This window comes from Polyodon spathula, chromosome 3 (assembly GCF_017654505.1).
Source record: "Polyodon spathula isolate WHYD16114869_AA chromosome 3, ASM1765450v1, whole genome shotgun sequence".
Taxonomy (NCBI): Eukaryota; Metazoa; Chordata; class Actinopteri; order Acipenseriformes; family Polyodontidae; genus Polyodon; species Polyodon spathula.
Genome location: NC_054536.1, coordinates 91,412,236 through 91,434,725, shown reverse-complemented (window position 1 = coordinate 91,434,725; position 22,490 = coordinate 91,412,236). Strand labels below are relative to the sequence as shown.

The 22,490-nt window shown below is 38.8% G+C and overlaps 1 protein-coding gene and 1 long non-coding RNA gene across 2 annotated transcripts; one reads left to right on the top strand and one right to left on the bottom strand.

Moving 5' to 3' along the window:
* Positions 1-2,202: 2,202 nt before the first annotated feature.
* On the bottom strand, positions 2,203-17,460 carry LOC121313647. The gene is made up of 9 exons (XR_005950021.1): positions 17,133-17,460; positions 12,222-12,262; positions 11,218-11,319; positions 8,741-8,908; positions 6,275-6,360; positions 5,035-5,093; positions 4,454-4,548; positions 3,783-3,913; positions 2,203-2,276 (listed from the first exon to the last, which is right to left on the bottom strand). It is a non-coding gene; the product is annotated as an uncharacterized LOC121313647 (long non-coding RNA).
* Positions 17,461-17,573: 113 nt separating this feature from the next.
* Positions 17,574-22,249, top strand: LOC121313645 (peptidyl-prolyl cis-trans isomerase FKBP14-like). Its single transcript, XM_041246385.1, has 4 exons — positions 17,574-17,892; positions 19,004-19,155; positions 19,783-19,910; positions 21,751-22,249. The coding sequence occupies exons 1-4, from the start codon at positions 17,684-17,686 to the stop codon at positions 21,907-21,909; spliced, it is 648 nt and encodes a 215-aa protein (XP_041102319.1). The 5' UTR covers positions 17,574-17,683; the 3' UTR covers positions 21,910-22,249.
* The last annotated feature ends 241 nt before the right edge of the window (positions 22,250-22,490 follow it).

The following is a 22,490-nucleotide window of genomic DNA, read 5'->3' as shown; positions in this document are numbered from 1 at the left end:
TACACATTCAATAATACATTTTAAATAACAGATTACAAAATAAACAAACAGAGAGCTCAATCTATAATGTAAAACATAAGAAATGATTTACACAACTGAAAATGTCAGCTACATAATCATTCTTAATCTAAACAAAACGAAAAACTAATACCTAACATTATTAGACTAAATCGACGGTGTTGAATCTCTTGCACAATGAAAACAGACTTATAGGTCAAGACACACACTTTGTAAACTGGCATGCCGTTCGGCAAAGCACATGCTAACAGCCTGCCGGGGTATTTATACTTCGCTCAGGATTCCCACTTCAAAATGCTATTTCCCATGTTCAGGCTTCAAACTACCCCCTAACATCGAATTCTGTTCCTTGCGTGGTGTGGTGGAATCCTTGTCATTTTTAAATGTATCCACTCCATTCCACATCTACAAACTATCAACCTAAATGGAGTCTTTTTGTTTGCATATTGTTTTAAGATGAAATCCTGCAAATCTATTTCTGCTGTTGCCTTCATGCAATTTTACACCGGAGCTCCACTGGCCTTTACCTATTCAAGACAATGGATTAAAGTGTGTTCCGTCTAAAGTACCAGCATAGATCTAATAATTTTTAATATCCCATGACTGAATTACTAAAGACAGTTGCTGTATTAAGCTTTTACCAGGCAGAAGATTACATTATCTACTGTGGTTTTATTTAATTTAAGACAACATACGTGGATTAGGTATACAGTGGCTTGCGAAAGTATTGACCCCCCTTGGCATTTTTCCTACTTTGTTGCCTTACAACCTGGAATTAAAATGGATCTTTATTTGGATTTCATGTAATGGACATACACAAAATAGTCCAAATTGGTGAAATGAAAAAAATAACTTGGTTTCAAAAAATTCTAAAAAATAAATAACGGAAAAGTGGTGCGTGCATATGTATTCACCCCCTTTGCTATTAAGCCTCTAAATAAGATCTGGTGCAACCAATTACCTTCAGAAGTCACATAATTAGTTAAATAAAGTCCACCTATGTGCAATCTAAGTGTCACATGATCTGTCACATGATCTCAGTATATATACACCTGTTCTGAAAGGCCCCAGAGTCTGCAACACCACTAAGCAAGGGGCACCACCAAGCAAGCGGCACCATGAAGACCAAGGAGCTCTCCAAACAGGTCAGGGACAAAGTTGTGGAGAAGTACAGATCAGGGTTGGGTTATAAAAAAATATCCAAAACTTTGCATCCCACGGAGCACCATTAAAGCCACTATTAAAAAATGGAAAGAATATGGCACCACAACAAACCTGGCAAGAGAGGGCCACCCACCAAAACTCACGGACCAGGCAAGGAGGGCATTAATCAGAGAGGCAACAAAGAGACCAAAGATAACCCTGAAGAGCTGCACAGAGCTGGGCTTTACGGAAGAGTGGCCAAAAAAAAGTCATTGCTTAAAGAAAAAAATAAGCAAACACGTTTGGTTTTCGCCAAAAGGCATGTGGGAGACTCCCCAAACATATGGAAGAAGGTAAAAAATTGAGCTTTTTGGCCATCAAGGAAAACGCTATGTCTGGCACAAACCCAACACCTCTCATCACCCTGAGAATACCATGTTTTTCATCGGCAGGGACTGGGAAACTGGTCAGAATTGAAGGAATGATGGATGGCGCTAAATACAAGCAAATTCTTGTCGGAAACCTGTTTCAGTCTTCCAGAGATTTGAGACTGGGACGGAGGTTCACCTTCCAGCAGGACAATGACCCTAAGCATACTGCTAAAGCAACACTCGAGTGGTTTAAGGGGAAACATTTAAATGTCTGTTTAAATGCTATTTGGTCGCGCTGACAGTCGTTATGTTTGGAGACAGTCTGGCGAGGCGTATTAAGAAAAGTACACCATACCTACTGTCAAACATGGAGGTGGTAATATCCTTCTATGAGGCTGTTTTTCCTCTAATGGCACAGGAAATATAGTTCCAATACATGTTAAATGGATTCCACAGCATACCAAAAGATATTGGCCAATCATCTGAAACCGTCCACTACAAAACTTGGTTTAAAGCATTCCAACACATCAACGATCCAAAACACACATCAAAATCTACTTCAAAATGGTTACAGAAGAATAAAAACAAGGTTGTGGAATGGCCTAGTCAAAGTTCCGATCTAAATCCAATTGAGTATCTTTGGTACGAGTTTAACAAGTAGAAATTGTACTTACTTAGTGCTGCATGGATATTTTTTCTCCTTTATTCACCTCTGCTAAAAACTCTTTCAAGAACTTTAAGCCCCTGCAGAGAACCAAAATAAATAAATAAATAAAAAATGAAAAAGAAATTCACAGAGCTAAAAGCATATACACTGAGTGTACAAAACATTAGGAACACCTCCCTAATATTAAGTTGCAACCCCTTTCGCCCTCAGAACAGCCTCAATTCGTCGGGGCATGCACTCTACAAGGTGTCGAAAGTGTTCCACAGGGATGCTGGCCCATGTTGACTCCACTGCTTCCCACAGTTGTGTCAAGTTGGCTGGTAGTGGATCTCTACTCCGAATAGCTCGTTCCATCTCATCCCACAGATGCTCAATTGGATTGAGATCTGGTGACTGGGCAGGCCACTGATGTAAGCTGAATTCACTGTCATGTTCGTGGAACCATTCCTGGGCAATCCTAACCTTCTGGCATGGGGCATTATCCCGCTGAAAAAATCCATTAGCAGACGGATACACTGAGGCCATGAAGGGATGCACCTGATTGGCAATGATGTTCAGATATTCTGTGGCATTTAAACGTTTTTATCAAGGGGCCCAATGTGTGCCATGAAAACACACCCCACACCATCACCACCAGCCTGCAATGTTGACAATCGGCATGACGGATGCATGTACTCATGTGGTTTTCTCCATACCCTAGTCCTCCCATCAGCGTGAAACAGCAGGACCTGGGATTCATCAGACCAGGAAATGTTTTTCCAATCCTCCAGTTTCCAGTGTTTTTGTTCCTTAGCCCACTGCAACCGCAGTTTCTTGTGTTTTGCTGAAAGAAGTGGAACTCTGTTAGGTCATCAGCTGCCCTACCCCATTCATGTCAAGGTATGACGAGTTGTGCATTCTTTTATGGGTCTTTCGGCACCAATGCTGTACTGGACTGTCAGTTGATTAACTTTAGCCCGTCTGTTGCTCTGCACAATTCGTGTCAGCATCCTTTGGCCTCTTTCATCAATGAGCCGTTTTCGACCACTGGCCTGCTGTTGGCTGGATGTCCTTTGGGTGGTGGACCATCCTTAATACACATGAGAAACTGCTGAATGTGAAAAACCCAGTAGCGTTGCAGTTCTTGACACACTAAAACCGGCACCTGGCACCTACTACCATACCCCGTTCAAAGGCACTTAAATCTTTTGTCTTGCCCATTTACCCTCTGAACGGTACACATACACAATCCATGTGTAAATTGTGAAAAGGCTTAAAAATCCTTGTTTAACCTGTCTCCCCTTCATCTACATTGATTGAAGTGAATTTAACTGGTTACATCAATAAGGGATCATAGCTTTCACCTGGATTCACCTCATCAGTCTATTTCATGGAAAGAATAGGTGTTCCTAATGTTTCGTACACTCAGTGTTTAATAGAGTTGCAAAACACACTGTACACAGCTGTTGCAACAGAAGACATGCCTACATACTGTACCTCCCCTCCAGCATAATCATGTTTGGTGTGCCCTGACACTACACAGATGAAGGCAGAAGCAGAAATGTTGCACTTTTAAAATGTTACCTTTGAAATTTATACTTTACCTTTTCAACTAAAGAAGTGCTTCTGTGGCTGAGTTCCTAACCTGAGCCATGTTTGTCTCCACTTCGTACAGAACAATCTTTTGCAGAGTTGTGAAATTCTCTGGATCGCCAATGTATTTCTGATTGATTTTCTAATGAGGAAACAAATACAGTAAGGCAGTGACTGGATTGGATTACATAACCTCCAACTGTCTTTTGAACTAAAGGATTTTAAAACTGTGCTGTTACAAGGATTTGTATCTCATTCCAACTTTGGGTGTATTAGCAGGCAAATAGTGACCTCTAGTGGCATGCAAAAATCTGTTCTTGCTGCAATGTGCTTGAACAGGGGTGTCCAACCGTGGTCCTGGAGAGCTCTTATCCAGCAGGTTTTCTAGGTGTCTTTACATCATCAGTGGCTAAAGATCTGGAACAGCTGTTAATCTTGACTAATTAAGCCAATAATTGGTTCAATTACGTAACAGAGATTTGTTGAAATGAAAACCAGCAGTCACAGTATCTTACCAGGACCAGGGTTGGAGACCCCTGTGCTTGAAGGTACAGTTGGCACACTCCAGTGCATTCTATTTAGAATCTTGAAATAAGCTTTAAAGAAGCAGCATAAACCATCACACACACACACACAAAAACACATTGGTTTAGTTCTTCTCTATTACCTGTAGATAACTGACCTTTTCATTAAGTGCCCTTGCCATCTGTTGCTGTATTCATCCACCCAGCTGGTAATGAATGGCCATGGCATCGGAGTACTGCTCAACTACAAACTCTAAAAGTGGTGCAAAAGCAAAAAGAGCCACATCCTCTATACCCGTTATGTCATTTTGAATAGATCACTCTGGGTGTTTACCTCCTCTATACCCGTTATGTCATTTTGAATAGATCACTCTGGGTGTTTAGTTCCTGCGTGCATTTTGATTGTTTCTGGCTTTTGTTTTCTCTCGTTTTAGTAATTGCTGGTGCACTCCTTGTCCAGGAATAAAGGCTTAGTGAAGCTGGCCACTTCAATTTAATAGCTAGGAAAATACTCTCCATTAACAGGAGGTGGTGCAACCTAATACACAATGAATAATGTAAGGGTCAGAATATATTATCACACAATAATATGTCTAGTGTTGGTTTTGGGCAGTAATGCACGAATGGAAAGTAGTTTGTTTTTATATGACGATGCCAACCATGGAACATCATGACGTGGGACCATGGATAAGAATGTATTTTCTGTACATACCTATCTATGGTGATGATTATTACTTACCTTAATATTACCTACAAAATCGATTTTAACAGGAGCAAACACGGTGGGTCCAAGCTTATCTAAGGAAAGAAAGTTTCATTTGAATGATTTTTAATTGTATTTTACTTGCAATACCATTAACATTCATTCTACTGATGAGCCATGCATCGGTTTAATAGTTTCACGAGGTACAGTACAGGTTTTCAGGTAAATTGTAATCTATGGCACAGTAAATAATGTGTGAGCAGACATCTCTGTTGTAATTATGCTAAATGTTAAATATACAGTTTTATCTGATTCAAACAATAATAATAATTAAAAAAAACACACAGTAATAAAGACCGTGCAATAATCACCACTCCACAGCCTCGATTTACCAGCTCTTTTACACTCCAGTGTATATTTATATGCTAGGAAAATAAATATACTCATGCAAGTTGCTGATGGATAGTTCACCCCCTAGTCTCCAAGTTGCTTTGGATAAGAGCCTCTGCTAAATGACTAATTCATAAAGTACAAGTCAGTGTAGTTTCAAGGGATGTCTCAAAATTGTCAATCTGTAACTACACTGTCTGCAGTATTAGTGTTAAAACTAATTTAGAAGACAAGATTTAGTCTGCTTTTTGTGTTTCAGGAAATAGACTACTCATACCACATCTCAAAGGATGCATGTCTTGGTAAAATAGTATCAGGGAAATTACATAGAACTTGTATGAAAATATGCTTTTTTTTTGTCATGGAAAAACAAACACTGTGTAAACAAAAAAATATATATATTCTCTATAGTATACTTAACACTGTCCCTTTCACAGGCATGCGCCAAGTAAAATATTTAATGAACTGTGTCTCAATACGCAAAGAATTACAACAGGAAGTCAGTTGTTGGGTAGCTGATGTGAGATACTGTATTCCATGTTAATAGTATTGGGAATGCTCTGCTTGTATTTACATGAACCAATCAGATCAAGCCAGGATCTACCCCCCCCCCCCCCCCCCCTTCCCCCATGTCACATGCACAAGCACATATTTAATACATTTTGGTTAACCATAAGCCTCTATGTGGACATTACACAATGTAAAATAGGTTAAGTATAAATCATAAGGGATGTCAGTAGACATTAAACCAGAAGCATTTCATGCAACAAACGTTAACAGCTAAATGACTTCTTAAATGTGCGCCAGATAAGTAAATAGCTGCATAACTGCATTGCATGCGGTGTTAATAAGAGCCCGATTTGCAAAGGTTGGACAGCACTCCTACCTAATACAGGGATGATCGCATAACGAGATTCCAAAAATGGCTCAGTTGGGATACCACTGCCGTCTTCCAGGTTTATATCACTAAATCTAAAATTCAAAAGAGATTTGCAAAGAGAGAAGAACATTAGTGTACTTTCATGCTGTATTTTTAAACAAAACAATACTTTACCACAAACAGGGAGAGGGAAAAGCATGTGCACCTTTTGACTCACTACACTAACGGTGTCACATATCAATCCAAAGTTTGGTTTTTGGAGCGATTTAAAGCTTAGCTACGATTACTGTAATTTTAAACATTTGGGACCCTATGCTATATTTATCAAGAATACAACCCTGCAAAAACAAAAGCACACTTTTGGGAAGGGAAATAAAAAAAAAAAAAGACCCTAAAAAAATTATAAATAAATAAACAAAATGATGTTCGAGTCCTCTTTTGAAGCCAGAAACAGCTCCAATAAGGTTTAATAAAAAAAAAAAAAGTATTTATTAATTTATTGCAAGCTTTATCCTCTTAAAAGAATGAGATTCCATTTTTGTAAATGTACCTTGCTTTTGTAATTGTTTCAAAATAGAACCCGTACTTTCTGATTAACTGGTTAAAATGGGTTTGCTTTCACACTGCAATTTTTACAAGTGAACCTGATTGTCTGGATGTGTCAGTCAGACGGCTGTGAACGCATATGCTGCATATAAACAACTGTTCAATACAGTGGACTATATAATGAACATGGAACGTTGTGCCTGTGTCAGGCTTGGAGTACAGTACTAGATATGTTTATTCTTTGGGTTATTCACCATCTGCTATTGGTAGAATGGCAGCACAAAATGGCAGACTGGTAGAATGGCAACACCGACGTTTTCAAAGGCAACAAATGAGAAGAACTACTTTATTCTGTGCATTTCTGTTGCCTGTTGCATTGCCACTGGCATCACTCAGGCATCAATAAATTGTAGCACCAACCAATCCCTGTTTCTCAGTCTTTCTGATCTCAACATGATTGTATTGCACTGTAAGATCAGCTTATGCACAGCAACAGACCAAGTTATACACAGTGAGAGACCAAGCCATTTGATATATTCTATAACACCCCTTTTGAGCTGGCCTAACTGGAAGAATTGCTGCAAATAAACCATTGTTAAGAATGCAGAATAAGAGGAAGAGACTTGCCTGGGCCAAAAAACACAAAAACTGGACGTTTGAGGAGTGGAAGTCGGTCTTATGGCCGACAAGTCAAAATTTGAAATATTTGTGTCCAACCACCAAGTATTTGTAAGACGCAGAGAGGGTGAGAGCATGAGTTCTGCATGTGTGGTTCCCACTGCCAAGCATGGAGGAGACAGTGTTATGGTTTGGGGTTGCTTTGCTGGTGACAGAGTTGGTGATCTTTACTAAGTCCATGGCAAGCTCAACCAGCATGGCTATCATAGCATACTTCAGAGGCATGACATTCCATCAGGATTATGGCTAGCTGGGCAGTCCTTCATTCTTCAGCAAGATAATTACTCGAAACACACCTCAAAGTTGTGCAAGAACTATCTGGTGAAGAAGGAAAGTGAAGGACAACTCAATCTAACGACCTGGCCTGCCCAGTCTCCAGACCTCAATCCCATAGAACTTGTATGGGACGAACTGGACAGAAGACAAGTGCCCTACATCTCTGGGAATTGCTGCAGAACAGCTGGGAAGACATGGTCTGGTGATTTCCTGCTGAAGCTTGTTAACCGAATGTCTCATGTTTGTGACGCTTATTAAGGCAAAGGGTGGCTATTTTGAGGAATCCAAGATTTAGAGACAATTTTCAATTTTCCTGAACATTGCTTTGATACTCCTTATGTTTTGTTTTGTATATTGTAACATGTGTTTTCATTTTCAAGTATTTACAGAAACGTGTACAACGTAAAACATTGTCAATTATGAAAAAAAAAACGAGTTTCCAGCAAGTGCACTCAGAATTTTGACTGGTACTGTGTGTGTGTGTGTGTGTGTGTGTGTGTGTGTGTGTGTGTGTATATATATATATATATATATATATATATATATATATATATATATATATATATATATATATATATATACACATATACACACACACACACACACTGTGTACTGCCTGCCCACGGACGGTAGTGTGGCTTAATTACATGGAAAATGTACCTTATCATGTAAAAGGACATCCTATTATCTTACTTAAAATATTAAGGACATTTTACAATTATTTTCTGATGTTAATTTCTGTAGGTCAAAGACATCCAGTCAGGGGGAAAAAAATAAATAATAATAATAATTATATATATATATATATATATATATATATATATATATATATATATATATATATATATATTTTGTTTTGTTTTTTTTTAAATAGTGGTTTTCACAGTTTTAGTCATCAAAAATGAATTGTTTGGGACCTTCACTGAGGTGGTTCTTCATACCTGTGACCCATGGTACTAAAGAATGTGTCACCTTTCTCCTCCTCGTGTTGTTGCACATCCTTCTCTTCAGAACACCCAGCCTGTGGCTCCTCAGCGCTCGCTGCCTCAGACTGCTCTTCTGTCTTCACAACACTGCCCCCTGCTGGTGTGACGTCACACTCTTCGCAGTCTGTGTGATTCACGTTCACTGAGCTTTCACCTTTCAAGCACCAAAACAAAGACGTTAGACCAATCGATATAAATGACACAAAGTGCTCTTTCCTCTTTTTTTAATGTAATCATTATTGTGAAAATATTTCTAAAAAAAAATTTAATAAAAAACCCAATCCCATTTAGTATTTGTTTTGCTTTCAGAGCTAAAGTATGTCAATTATTTTTTTAAATTTTATTAAACCAGGCTTGCCTATTTGTTTTACTGAGACCATGTTGACAGACAATACATTTACTCCAAAGCTGTAATTTGGTATTGACTTATTGACTAATTAATGGAAGATTTCTCCTTATTCCTTCAATATAGGGAACAAGCCCAGAATTCACAGCACAGTAGAAAAGCATCTGCTTACATACTGAAAACTGTGTTAGGCTGCTTGTGTCTCTAAAGCTAAAACTGAAACGCCAAGAGTCAATAAGTTCCACTGACACCCAACAATGTAAGAATGTATTAAAAAGGCACGACGGAGTGATCTCTGAATGCAACATTGTGAAACACTGCACTTTACACACTGTCACGCACACCTCTCATGCTGTCTGCACAGGAGTTTCATTGTGAAACACTGCACTTTACACACTGTCACGCACACCTCTCATGCTGTCTGCACAGGAGTTTCATTGTGAAACATTGCACTTTACACACTGTCACGCACACCTCTCATGCTGTCTGCACAGGAGTTTCACATTGCACTTTACACACTGTCACGCACACCTCTCATGCTGTCTGCACAGGAGTTTCATTGTGAAACACTGCACTTTACACACTGTCACGCACACCTCTCATGCTGTCTGCACAGGAGTTTCATTGTGAAACATTGCACTTTACACACTGTCACGCACACCTCTCATGCTGTCTGCACAGGAGTTTCAGTTGTGAAACATGCTGCACTTTACAAACATTGCACTTTACACACTGTCACGCACACCTCTCATGCTGTCTGCACAGGAGTTTCATTGTGAAACATTGCACTTTACACACTGTCACGCACACCTCTCATGCTGTCTGCACAGGAGTTTCATTGTGAAACATTGCACTTTACATACCGTCATGCACACCTCTCATGCTGTCTGCACAGGAGTTTCATTGTGAAACATTGCACTTTACACACTGTCACGCACACCTCTCATGCTGTCTGCACAGGAGTTTCATTGTGAAACACTGCACTTTACACACTGTCACGCACACCTCTCATGCTGTCTGCACAGGAGTTTCATTGTGAAACATTGCACTTTACACACTGTCACGCACACCTCTCATGCTGTCTGCACAGGAGTTTCATTGTGAAACATTGCACTTTACATACCGTCATGCACACCTCTCATGCTGTCTGCACAGGAGTTTCATTGTGAAACATTGCACTTTACATACCGTCATGCACACCTCTCATGCTGTCTGCACAGGAGTTTCATTGTGAAACACTGCACTTTACACACTGTCACGCACACCTCTCATGCTGTCTGCACAGGAGTTTCATTGTGAAACATTGCACTTTACATACCGTCATGCACACCTCTCATGCTGTCTGCTGCAGGAGTTTCATTGTGAAACACTGCACTTTACACACTGTCACGCACACCTCTCATGCTGTCTGCAGCAGGAGTTTCATTGTGAAACATTGCACTTTACATACCGTCATGCACACCTCTCATGCTGTCTGCTGCAGGAGTTTCATTGTGAAACATTGCACTTTACATACCGTCATGCACACCTCTCATGCTGTCTGCAGCAGGAGTTTCATTGTGAAACATTGCACTTTACATACCGTCATGCACACCTCTCATGCTGTCTGCTGCAGGAGTTTAGTTGTGAAACACTGCACTTTACACACTGTCACGCACACCTCTCATGCTGTCTGCACAGGAGTTTAGTTGTGAAACATTGCACTTTACACACTGTCACGCACACCTCTCATGCTGTCTGCACAGGAGTTTAGTTGTGAAACACTGCACTTTACACACTGTCACGCACACCTCTCATGCTGTCTGCACAGGAGTTTAGTTGTGAAACATTGCACTTTACATACCGTCATGCACACCTCTCATGCTGTCTGCACAGGAGTTTAGTTGTGAAACACTGCACTTTATACACTGTCACGCACACCTTGCATGCTGTCTGCACAGGAGTTTCATTGTGAAACACTGCACTTTATACACTGTCACGCACACCTCTCATGCTGTCTGCCGCAGGAGTTTCGTTGTGAAACACTGCACTTTATACACTGTCACGCACACCTCTCATGCTGTCTGCCGCAGGAGTTTCGTTGTGAAACACTGCACTTTATACACTGTCACGCACACCTCGTATGCTGTCTGCCGCAGGAGTTTCAGCCTCACTTGGTTGTTCTAATTCACTTTGCTTCTCTTGTTCTTCTGTTCGACAGTTGTTATTCAACTCTATTTCTAAAAGAAAAGAAGAATCACATCAGGAATATTATGTGTATGCGGAAATATGCCAGAACCAGCCTTGCTGGTCCAAGACCTCCCCAAACCTTCTCAGGCAATTTGAGTAGAAAACTAGAACTGTACCGGACATCTTCGAATTGTGTCTGATTTTCTTCCTGAACATCCCCAAATAGAGACCAATTCTGAATTCAAGGTGCCGAATTTGTAGTACAACAGAAGGGGTGCCTTACATTCCCAAATCAAGAATATTTATACAAATGCCAAAGATCTTCATAATGCAACACAGTACATTTGTTCCTTAAGACCTGAGGAAAGTCCTTATTGTGAATCTGTATAATGCGCATGTTTGACGGAGAACAATATACAGGGTGAAAGTAACTTTACCACGTGAGACATGGTGTGTTGATGCGGTAAACTTGCTTTCTAGTCACCCTGTACTTATCTTTATATCTGCATTCTGAACTTATTCTAATCAATTTATCATTCTCTTTGCCCCCAATTTTGATATAACATTTCCATTAGTTATTTCCCCTGAAAACAAAAACACATTATTAGTAAGAATGGGTCAATAATATGCACAGCCACCTCCGGCAGTTGTGTGTTTTGTGGAGCGATACTGTAATTTCTTCAAGGAAGTTGTACTGAGGGTTGGAAACCTGTGGCTAAGCCTGTCCTCAGTACTTTTTGAAGTTTTGGATACAGAAATACATGTCAAACCCATGTGCTTCCCCTGAATATAAAGTATTTGTCACTACAAGAATCCGCCATTTGATTTTTATCACAAACAAACACAACAGCAACAGCAACAATTGTGATCACATTGCAGTTGCTTGTACTACAGCCTGCCAACACACAAGCCTTCAGTGTCCTAATTTATCACAGATCATGTACTATCTTACCTTTCTGTGATGCTGTGGCTAGATGGGTTGCAATGTTTGACCTATTAAAAGAGAGAAATCACATAGCTGAATGCTTTAAAAAATAAATAAATAAATAAATAACAATAATAATAACCATAACAATAACAATAATCATAATAAATCACAAATTACTCATTTATTTTTCACAAAATCATTTTGTCAGTGATGTTTAATGGGAATGAAGAAAGGGTTCTGCAAGCACATTTGCATATCAGACGTCCTTCCCAGACTAGAATCATACTGCACCAAGTACAAGAGAATTGATATTGTGTTTGATGTGTGCCAGCAGTCCAGTCTTAAGTCTGAAGCAAGGACCAAACGGGGAACGGGTAGCAGGAGGAGGGTGGTCATTACTGAGGGTCCACAGTAACGTTAGATAGAAAACAATAATAGGAGGTGTTGGAAAACATGGATTGAGAATTGATTAGCAGTTTGCTACGCATGTGGACTGGCAGAGCTATACTGGTGTTCTTTTCTGAAAGGAGACTAATATTGCAGATAGCAGACTGTTTGGTTCAAATTGCATGTACTGCTTACAACTGATAGAGACATTGTGTCTACAAGCTTCTTACCCAGCATTGACTGCAAGCTAAAAAGATAACAATGCTGTGGACCAGAAGGGGCCAGGCTGTAAGACTTTGGAATGCAAAGCATAAAGGGGCTAAAAGGCTCCCAGGGACTGGCGTTGGACCCAGAGGTTCTCAGAGAGATCGAAAGAGATAATGCCACTAGGATCAAAGGGGCAGATTTATGGACCTTTTTTCTCCAGGAGTGTGAAGAATGCACTGAGTTCAGAGGTTGTCACACTAGACTACACACACACACACACACACACACACACACACACACACACACACACTAAATTAACAGAATAATGTGTTGTACCTTGACCATTGGTTAAGTGTCAGAGAAAGGGGAGGTGGACCATCTATACAGAAGGGTATTTAATGTCATGCAAACATTGTAATGATGAGTATTCTGTTTGACCTGTACCTGGGACCAGACTCCCTGCATATTTCAATAAACCTGGCAACTGATTGAAGAAAAGGATTTTCTTGAATCTACTTAATCACCATCATTTTTTGTAAGTTACTTCAGGAGGTGGCAGATTTAATATGCCTGGTTAATGTGTCTGTAATTGTAAGCCTTTCAGGTGTATTGCTGATGCTGGGCTGATGGGACACTGACAAGCACATGCTGATAAGACTCAAGGCACCGTTCATTTCGTTCACAAGGTGTTTTTTATTTTCGTCACTGATGACAAGTGGATGAAAATCCTCAAGCATGACGATGACTATGACTACCTATCAAATTTGCTAAGCACACCTGACGAAATTAACTAACGAAAGAAGACGCAGACTAAGGGTGAATTCACACAGAAATCAAATGGAGCGAGAACATTTTTTATTGATCTAATTAACTAATACACATAGTTAGCAAGCTCTGTGCACCGTGTGCACTGGCAGTTAATACACTATTATGATTTAATATTGGGGGGGGGGGGGGGGGGGGGGATTACGCTACACCTTATCAAGGAAACACACCACAAACCTGAAGTGCCATGTCATTCAGTGGCAGCACAAATTGTGTTTACTTGATATTATCAATTTTTACAATTGATCACAGACATAGGGTACGGCACAGGAAAAAAGATTGTGCACGAAAGATCATCCCTTGAACAAGTTAATTGCTCGTATCACCAGATTTATAGAGCGCCCTTTTTAATACGATAATGAATCCCTCCTATTGTTTATCTGTTAATTATGCATTTTTGTTATTTGCCAAGCTTAAAAAGAGTGCGTCTCCAGGCAGAATGTATTCTTATTGTTGGCCATAGACAGACACTGACTAAAACCAACATCCAATGACTAAGAGTGGACTACATTTTTCACTGCTTTAGTTGACTAGACTAAGAGAATGACTAAATTAAATCTTCAGACCAAGGCTAGACTAAAAGTCCACATGTTGTCGCCGACTAGGCTAAGACTATGACTAAAATAAAAACCTCTGCCTAAATGAACACTGCGTGAACGGTCTATTGGAGGCATGCAATTACAGCAGAATTAGTTTCTGCAAGCTGAGACTGCTCATACGTTAACAGGAGTACAGTTGTGTTCAGACGCATCAACAGCACTCCCACTTCACGCACCCTTAGGCACCAAAATAAATACAAACAAACTGATGTGCCAAGCATGTGAAATTGACCTAGCCAAGACCAATGCAGACAATGATATACTTGTATAGGTCATGGTACTCAAGTATCATGAGCTACATTGGTAAATATTGAGTCGCCCTTTCTAGCAAATCGGCATTTATTATTTCTAAATGTTTACTCATTTGGGGACCTAACATACCTTTATATTTATTATTAAAAAAATGTAAGTTTAAATTATTAGTAAGCTCACACGTTTCAATATGAAAGATGAACATTAATAATATTATTTGCTTATTTAGCAGACACCTTTATCCAAAGCAATTTACAGAGACTAGGGTGTGTGAACCATGTAACATCTGCAGAGTCACTTACAACAACATCTCACCCCAATGACAAAGCACAACAAGTGACTTGTTCAGGGTCATTTGTTCAGGGGATTTGAACCAGGGGCTTCTTGGTTACAAGCCCTTTTCTCTAACCACTGGACCACACAGCCTCAGCAAAGAACAACTTAGTTACACATTTTCAATGAAAGACAAAATGTTGCCAACGTTTTCACTAAAGTAAAACCAAGCTTGTGTGACTCAAGTGCCACTTTTTGATATACTGTATTTATTACTGCCTAATCTAAGATAAAAAATAAAAGATTTTGGTGGGAATTGAACTTGAACTTATTAATATTCCCGCAGCAACATTACCGGATTTTTTTTCTATTCTAAAACCCAACATTATTTAATTTTTAATAACGGTCTGATACTCTCTCTTCCTTATCCTTTTTCTTTTTTCTTTTAATAATGGTGTTATACTCTCTCTTCCTTCAGATATTTTTGTGAGTAATAAATAAATAAATATATGCCTATATTTAAGTATTACCATTTTGTGCAGTGGTCTCTCCTGACCGTCTGCCAAGTTCTCATTCACTTAACGACGTTAGTGTTAGCTAACGTTAGCCATGGTGCAGACAGATATGTTCGTGTAGGGAGAATGTATTGCGATTGTTTATAAATGTGGCCCTCCATACTTTTCTGAATACTTTTCCATTTGTATATGTTATTTTAAAGATTTCAAAGCAAACCAATACCAAACACAAGGTAGTATAATGCATAAATAATCAACATAAAGTGCAGGGGCAAAATATATAGTTTGACCATCCCACATTCATTTTTGTACACTGGAGTTATACTTCGTTCAAACATATTGTTTCGATCTCGGTTAACTCAGGCCGGCGCATCACACAAAGGCGCAGAGCGGGTGCGAACCCGGGACCTCTCACACTTTGCAAGGTGCTTATAGGGCTTATGTCTTTGTGTGTGATTATGTAACTTACCAGCCCTGCTGCTGCCTTCCACCGTGCACACTACAGTATCAATGTATAAAAAAAATCACAGATTAAAAACACATGATTACTTAACTTATTACTAACGTATTCGTATTGCACTATTTAGTGTAAAATATTAAAATAAAATGTCATCTGATCCTTTTCAAAGAAACGTAATGTGAAGAAATGGCCGTCCAATTGCTATTTTGTATTTTGACGTTTGCATATTGTTCTGCTGTCTAAAATGAAACATTTAACTTGCAATACCAAAAGTGCACGGTAAACCACGGCGACGAATAAATTAATAGATAAGAGTAATCACACGGACAAACTTCAACGAAACACTCACGCATGCACATATCAAGGTAGTGCAAAATTCGGCAAGACGCAGGCAGCGTAAAGGAATATCCGCTAGAAAGTGTCCTGAGGGCATCAAATGATTCGAGGGCATTTGCCACTTACTCCCACCTCTCACTTCCACAGCTCGGCAACTGTACGAAATCAAGCCACCCTGACCCCAACCTTAAGCAACCCCTGCCATAAAACCTAACCTCAAACCCAATACATAACCATTAACAATCATCTGATGCCATTGGGACACTTTCTAGAGGATATTCTAGTGGAGTGGCGTCTTGGCCATGTATTTTTAAACTAGTAGAAACAACTAGGGCACACCTTGTCTCCTGTGGTCTAACAACTATGAATCCACGTGGCTCTTTGTTTTCCAAAACATTAAAAAGAAAAAAATGGAGACATATTCTAATTGTGCTTTATTTCAATGTTTTTTGTTGTTGTTAACAGTCTTAGTCCTCTACCGCGTCTCGCCAAATATAAGTGCACATTAGACGATACTTTGTGAAACAAACCATTAGCTGTATCGGTTCTCCAGCGATCATTCAACTGAAAGTCTTCCGAAAATATCAAAGAGGCTGATTTTACGGACGCTCATTTATCGTATAGAGTGCTTTAGAAATATGAGCTACTAAATGGTTTTATGCTAACAGCTGATAGCGGACAAATACGTATGTGATTTAAAAATGACAAAAAAACAACAAAAAAAAACAAAACAACCGGTTCTATAATTAAAATACGTCTGCAGGAAGATGCAATTTTAATATTAATACATACTGTTGGAAACTGGATAGCTCCAACATTAAAACAGTGATTCGTGGCAGTTTAAAAGTCAGTACAGACAAAAACAATGCACTTTTTTTTTTTACTATAAATCCTAATAAAAATCCATTCAGCGATACTTGTTCAATATTATTAGTCAGTACCCAGGTGCAATACGAAGCTACATAACTCTGAACCCGTGAACCGCAGCATAAAGCACAATAGCGCAATAGAAATATGTACATACATACCACTTAGATAACTGGTCCATTTATACAGCACCCCCCCCCCCCCCACGACTTACTTCAGTGCTGCTCGTTACAGATCATGATTAAAGAAGCAGTGATGTCAACCACGCTTAATCCAACAGTAATGCGTTCTCTTTAATTCACAAATACTGTTCAGTATATTTCGTAGGCGTAGCATGTGTTTCAGAGCACTCTACGCTTGGCGTTTGTGCAACCATTTTTGTGAATTAAAATCATGTGATTTGAATTACGATTGAATTAGCGTCTAGGCGTCAAGCTTCCATCTGTCTTTCACATCGGTCTAATTTAAAATGAGGATGCCTGGTAGCCAAAACCATTGTAACATAAAACGAATTCGGTGTACAAGTGCTCAGTCTCTGAAGAGCCCATGCATTCCACAGGAGGACGGAGTAGGTGGCCGCTTTGTGAATAACCAATAAGCACTTTTGTGAATCTACCTATGAGCGCACAGAGGCGGTTCTTCGTGCAATGGGGCGGTGTTTTTAGTCGGTTTGAGTTGCCACGTCGCGTTGGGTAAGCGTGGTAATAGATAGTTAAGAGCAGGTATTTCGTTTGCTTAATTGAAATTAATTTACAAAGTAGTGAAATGCATGCAGAAATGTTGCTCAGTACATTGCAGTTATTTTGTACTGTGCTGTTGGGAATTGTGAATGGAGCAAAACTCCCGGAGCCAGAAGTTAAAATCGAAGTGATACATAAACCTTTCATCTGCCATAGGAAGTCAAAGTACGGGGATATGCTGCTTGTACATTTCGACGGGTACCTGGAAAGCAATGGAACATTGTTTCATTCAAGGTAAATATTAAAAATGCATAAAAAAAAAAAAAAAAAAAAAACACAACAACAACAAAATGTGGTGTTGGTTTAACCTGCGGACATCAGCAGTTATGTAAGTAAATCTGAAGTTAAAGAGTGTTTCTTTTATTTACATGAGCTTAATGTTCACGTGGAATATTGTTACAATTTGCGCTGTATTGAGTTTGTTTTAATTTGATCTGAGTAATACCACATATCAACTGTGATGTTGCGCATAAGTTTATTTAACATTGTTATTAATTATTTAGATTGTTTTATTACATGTAGACTGACATTGCAATGTTTATATTACAGGAGAGAGAGAGAGAGAGAGAGATATTGAGATTTGCTGGGGAGCTAGGTAGTATCATGCATAGGTCTGAACAGGTATAGGGTTATATTGCTGCCCTTCCTCACCACAAGAATGTGGCCCCTCCAGGCAAGGCCCCTACCTAGACTGATGGTGGTGGTCAGGTTTAGAAAAAGCTACTGTGCTGGTGAATTACAAGTTATGGTGGACTTCAATATTTCAGTTTCTCTAAATCGGGTTCAGTTTTTATACCAAATTAAAATTGTTACCATAGTCTATTTGCCATATTTGCTCAAATGAAATCCCTTTTGAATATGGTTGATTACTGTTGTAACACCTAGTTTGAGGTGACTTTGCTCTGTCAAACCCCAAGTCTCCCCTAGTGTGCCATAGAGGGGCCTGAAACGTTGTCTTCAGAAAGTGCCAAGCCACAAAGTGGCTTTGTGTTCCCTCAATTGTAAGATTAAAAAATAGCAATTTGTGGTAAATTACTTATAATCTTTCACTTACTGTGTGCTTATCATGCTATTCTGAGAACCCTCTGATGTGCCTGTGCTGGTTTTCAAATAAGGTAAGGACTGCTATTAACAGAATGCATGTTTCCAGTTTGTTTGGGGTCAGTGCTCTTACTCTTCAAACATCGCTTTGCAATGCCACTTAACTTCCTCTTTGATAGACATTTGACACCGTCATGTAAATACAGCAGTTAACAAAGTATCTTTGGTAAATATTATCAAATGCATTTTCTTGCAACTTGCATGCATTGCTATACACGTTCATCTTTGTAATTTTGTTTTTCAGCCGTAAAGAAGGAAATGGCCAGCCTATTTGGTTCACTCTTGGAATAAGAGAAGTTATTAAAGGCTGGGACAAAGGCATGCAGAACATGTGTACAGGAGAAAAGAGAAAGCTAACGGTTCCTCCATCCCTTGCTTATGGCAAAGATGGGAAAGGTAATTTGAGCGAAGGGTTTTAATAAAATACTAGGTGTGTTCATGTTTTAATATACATGTTTTACAGTGCGGTGACTGTATAAAAAGTCAATGTGCAGTATTATCAATTTCAAAAAATGGATATAATACAATGCATTAATTTTGGAAATATTGTGTCAATCAAATTAATAAAGTACTAACTCATTTTTAGTGTATTGTTTGTACAGTAAGTATATTTCAATGTTACTAACTACCTTTCTTTCTGTTAACACTTAAGCCCCTAGGTACTCTGTCTAGCGACTGCATGCGTTGTGAAAAGATTGCTGGTGTATCAAGAAATGCATGTATGCCGTTTTCATTCTCTGTAGTGCTTTTCTTCACACTGGTAAGCTTAGATCTATAAGTGCATGCAAAATACCTGAAAGCATTATTACAGTTACCTGTAATATTTAACTTTGTAAAGCTTTGATTCAGCCAGTAATGTAGTTGTGTGACTGGGATGTGTATTTTGTGATGAACATATTAACTTCTTCTTTCCCATAGGAAGTTAACTTGCTTGTACACCTCTGAAGTTGATAAGTACCTCCAAGCAGCCGATTTTGTTAATTCAATGCGTCATTTGAACTGTGGGCTACATGTCTTTGTTAGGGAAGATTCCACCAGACAGCACTCTGATATTTGAAATGGAGATTTTGGAGATAAGAAATGGACCAAGATCCCATGAATCTTTCCAGGAAATGGACCTTAATGATGATTGGAGGCTGTCCAGACAGGAGGTGTGGAATTCTTGCAAGTTCATTTGTTTATCTTGCAGGGTCAGGGAGCAGCAGTCAAAAAGGGTCCCCTTTATTTAATGCTTGTTGCCTATCCAACCTGTCCATTCAGTTGAGTACTGCACCACGGCACTGCTAGTAGGCTGTCATGTATACTGTGAAATCAAAGGCTTTATTTACCTGCCATTAATTAGATGAAGTTTGAAAATACATGAAACAGGCATTATTATATGAGAATAGATGTACAAGTACAGTAGAACCTCAGAGTTACAAGCACCTGGGGAATGGAAGTTGTTTGTAAGTCTGAAATCTCCGTAACTGGTTTTAATAAATGTGTACACCTGCTATCTACAGCCTTAATCTGGCGAATAACACAAGGATGCAGCACAGTACTGCAATAATCTTATTATTTGGAAGGTTTTTAGATCATACTATATGTGGGGAAATGCTTCATTTAACTTGCTGTTGAAATTGTAATATTGCTGACAATTTCCCGATACTGCGTTCTCATTGCCGGCTATGATACCACTGTCAAGCTTTTAAAGTATTTTCAGTGTTTTCTTTCAGCTGAAAGTGTTAACATGTTTTGTGTTTCCCAGTACTTGCCATTCCAGTAGGTTAGCATTGCACTTTTTAAAAGCTGGATTCTGGTTGCAGTTTGCATACCTCCTGATTGAAAGTGGGGTATTCGGTTGTCCGGTCAGTTTGTAAGTTTGGTGTTAATAACTAACGTTCTACTGTATTAAGTAAGAATTCCTGTGAGGAGAGTTGTATGCTCTTGTCAATTTGCTGCTGCCACCAACGTCATTTCAACTGATAAAACAGTGAAAAGCTCACTGTGATCAAGGTCATATCCCTTCATTTTGATAACACAAGGCAATCTCCTATGGATTTCATGTTTTGTTATATAAACTATATACAGAACACCGTTGCTATAACGAACCTGTTGGGGTCCAAGCCTTTTGTTCGTTATATCGAGGTGTTTTTTATAGTGAAAGGACAATCAAAATGAAGGATAAACTGTTGGAGTAAGTTAATGAGATGGGATTGTGAATAAAAGTAGAATTGCACATACCTGTTCATCTCATGTATGCAGTATTCTGCCTTTGCTTTATCCTATTCGTTAAAGAATTAAAACACACTACAGAAAGCACAAATCTCGAATTGAAGCTGAACATTTATTCAAAAGCAGTGTGAAATGAATAGTTTCAAAGAGCACCAAATCTTAATCCAGCATGCAAAAATCCCAAAATGAGCTTTTATTACAAATCAACCTGCCGTGAAAAGTTAATCAGATCCTCAAGTTCTATTTTTCTTTAATCAATTTTTGCTTTGCTGCATTCAGTGCTGACAGCCTATTCATGACAGAAATATGCCTGTTAGTCTTTTTTTTTTTTTCAGATGTCCAATATAGTTTCCAGCTTCATTGCAACATGAAATGATTTTTGTTTCACATAGTTACACAGTATGTGTTTTTTATTAAGAGTTGGAGTCACTGCTGAGGTGGCATCCTGTGCGTACAGACCGGGATGTTGACAGGGTGTGTTTCATATTTTTTTTTTTTTTATTTGTCCAGAGGCCAGGGTGTACTGTATTTATATTAACACTTTTTTTAGAAATAATTGTGCTGATAACAGATTCCTTTTGGGCGTGTACTTCTTTTACTGAAAATTAACACCAGCGGTGTGTATTCTGGTCTGCCGTCTATCATAGGAGTGTACAACTTGTAGACAGTATAGTTTTCATTAACCTTTTAATATATACAGAAAAATTACCCTCCCCAAAAGTGTCAATATTTATTGTTGCATTTCTAATGCTATTTTTGTGTTGAATTTATTTTCAGGTAAAAGAGTATTTGAGGAAGGAATTTGAAAGACATGGATATGCTCCCAATGATACCCATCATGAGAACATGGTTGAAGACATTTTCAAGAAGGAAGATGAAGACAGTGATGGATTTATATCTTCCAGGGAATTTACCTACAAGCACGATGAGCTGTAGAATGGAGGCATTTAGAAACATTTCTCTTGTATTCCTCACCCGAGTACAGATTTTAGCTGGAGAATTTTGTCTAATAAGGACGAAACACTCCTTCTGACAGATATCTAAAGAAACAGAGCTAGGTTTCACTTTGTGAAAATACATAACATGCTTTTATTTTGGACTGATTTTAGAATCAATAGTTTTTATGCCTTTTACTATTTTTGAATGATTGTTTTGATCCATTCTAAAGAAACATGTTTACTTTGTGCAGCATGGTTGTATGTGTAACTTTTGAAATAAACAGTTTTTTTGATAAAGTATTTTAGTTAATGTTAAAAATGATTGTTGCTTTTCTACAAGAAAGACTACAAGCAATAATAATAAAAAAATTTAAAAAATCAATGAATTGATGAAAAGTCTCTTTCTTTGTTCTTGTTCAGCTGTGCTAACATTTAGCTCTGTGTTAATTCCAAGAAACATTAATTGTAACGTCTCCCCTTGCATACTGTACTTTGATAAGCAATGACAAGCGCAGAAATCGCCGTTCTCTTTCATGTTTTGCCGTTGATTTTCCTGCAAGGAAATATCGTCTGTCTAGG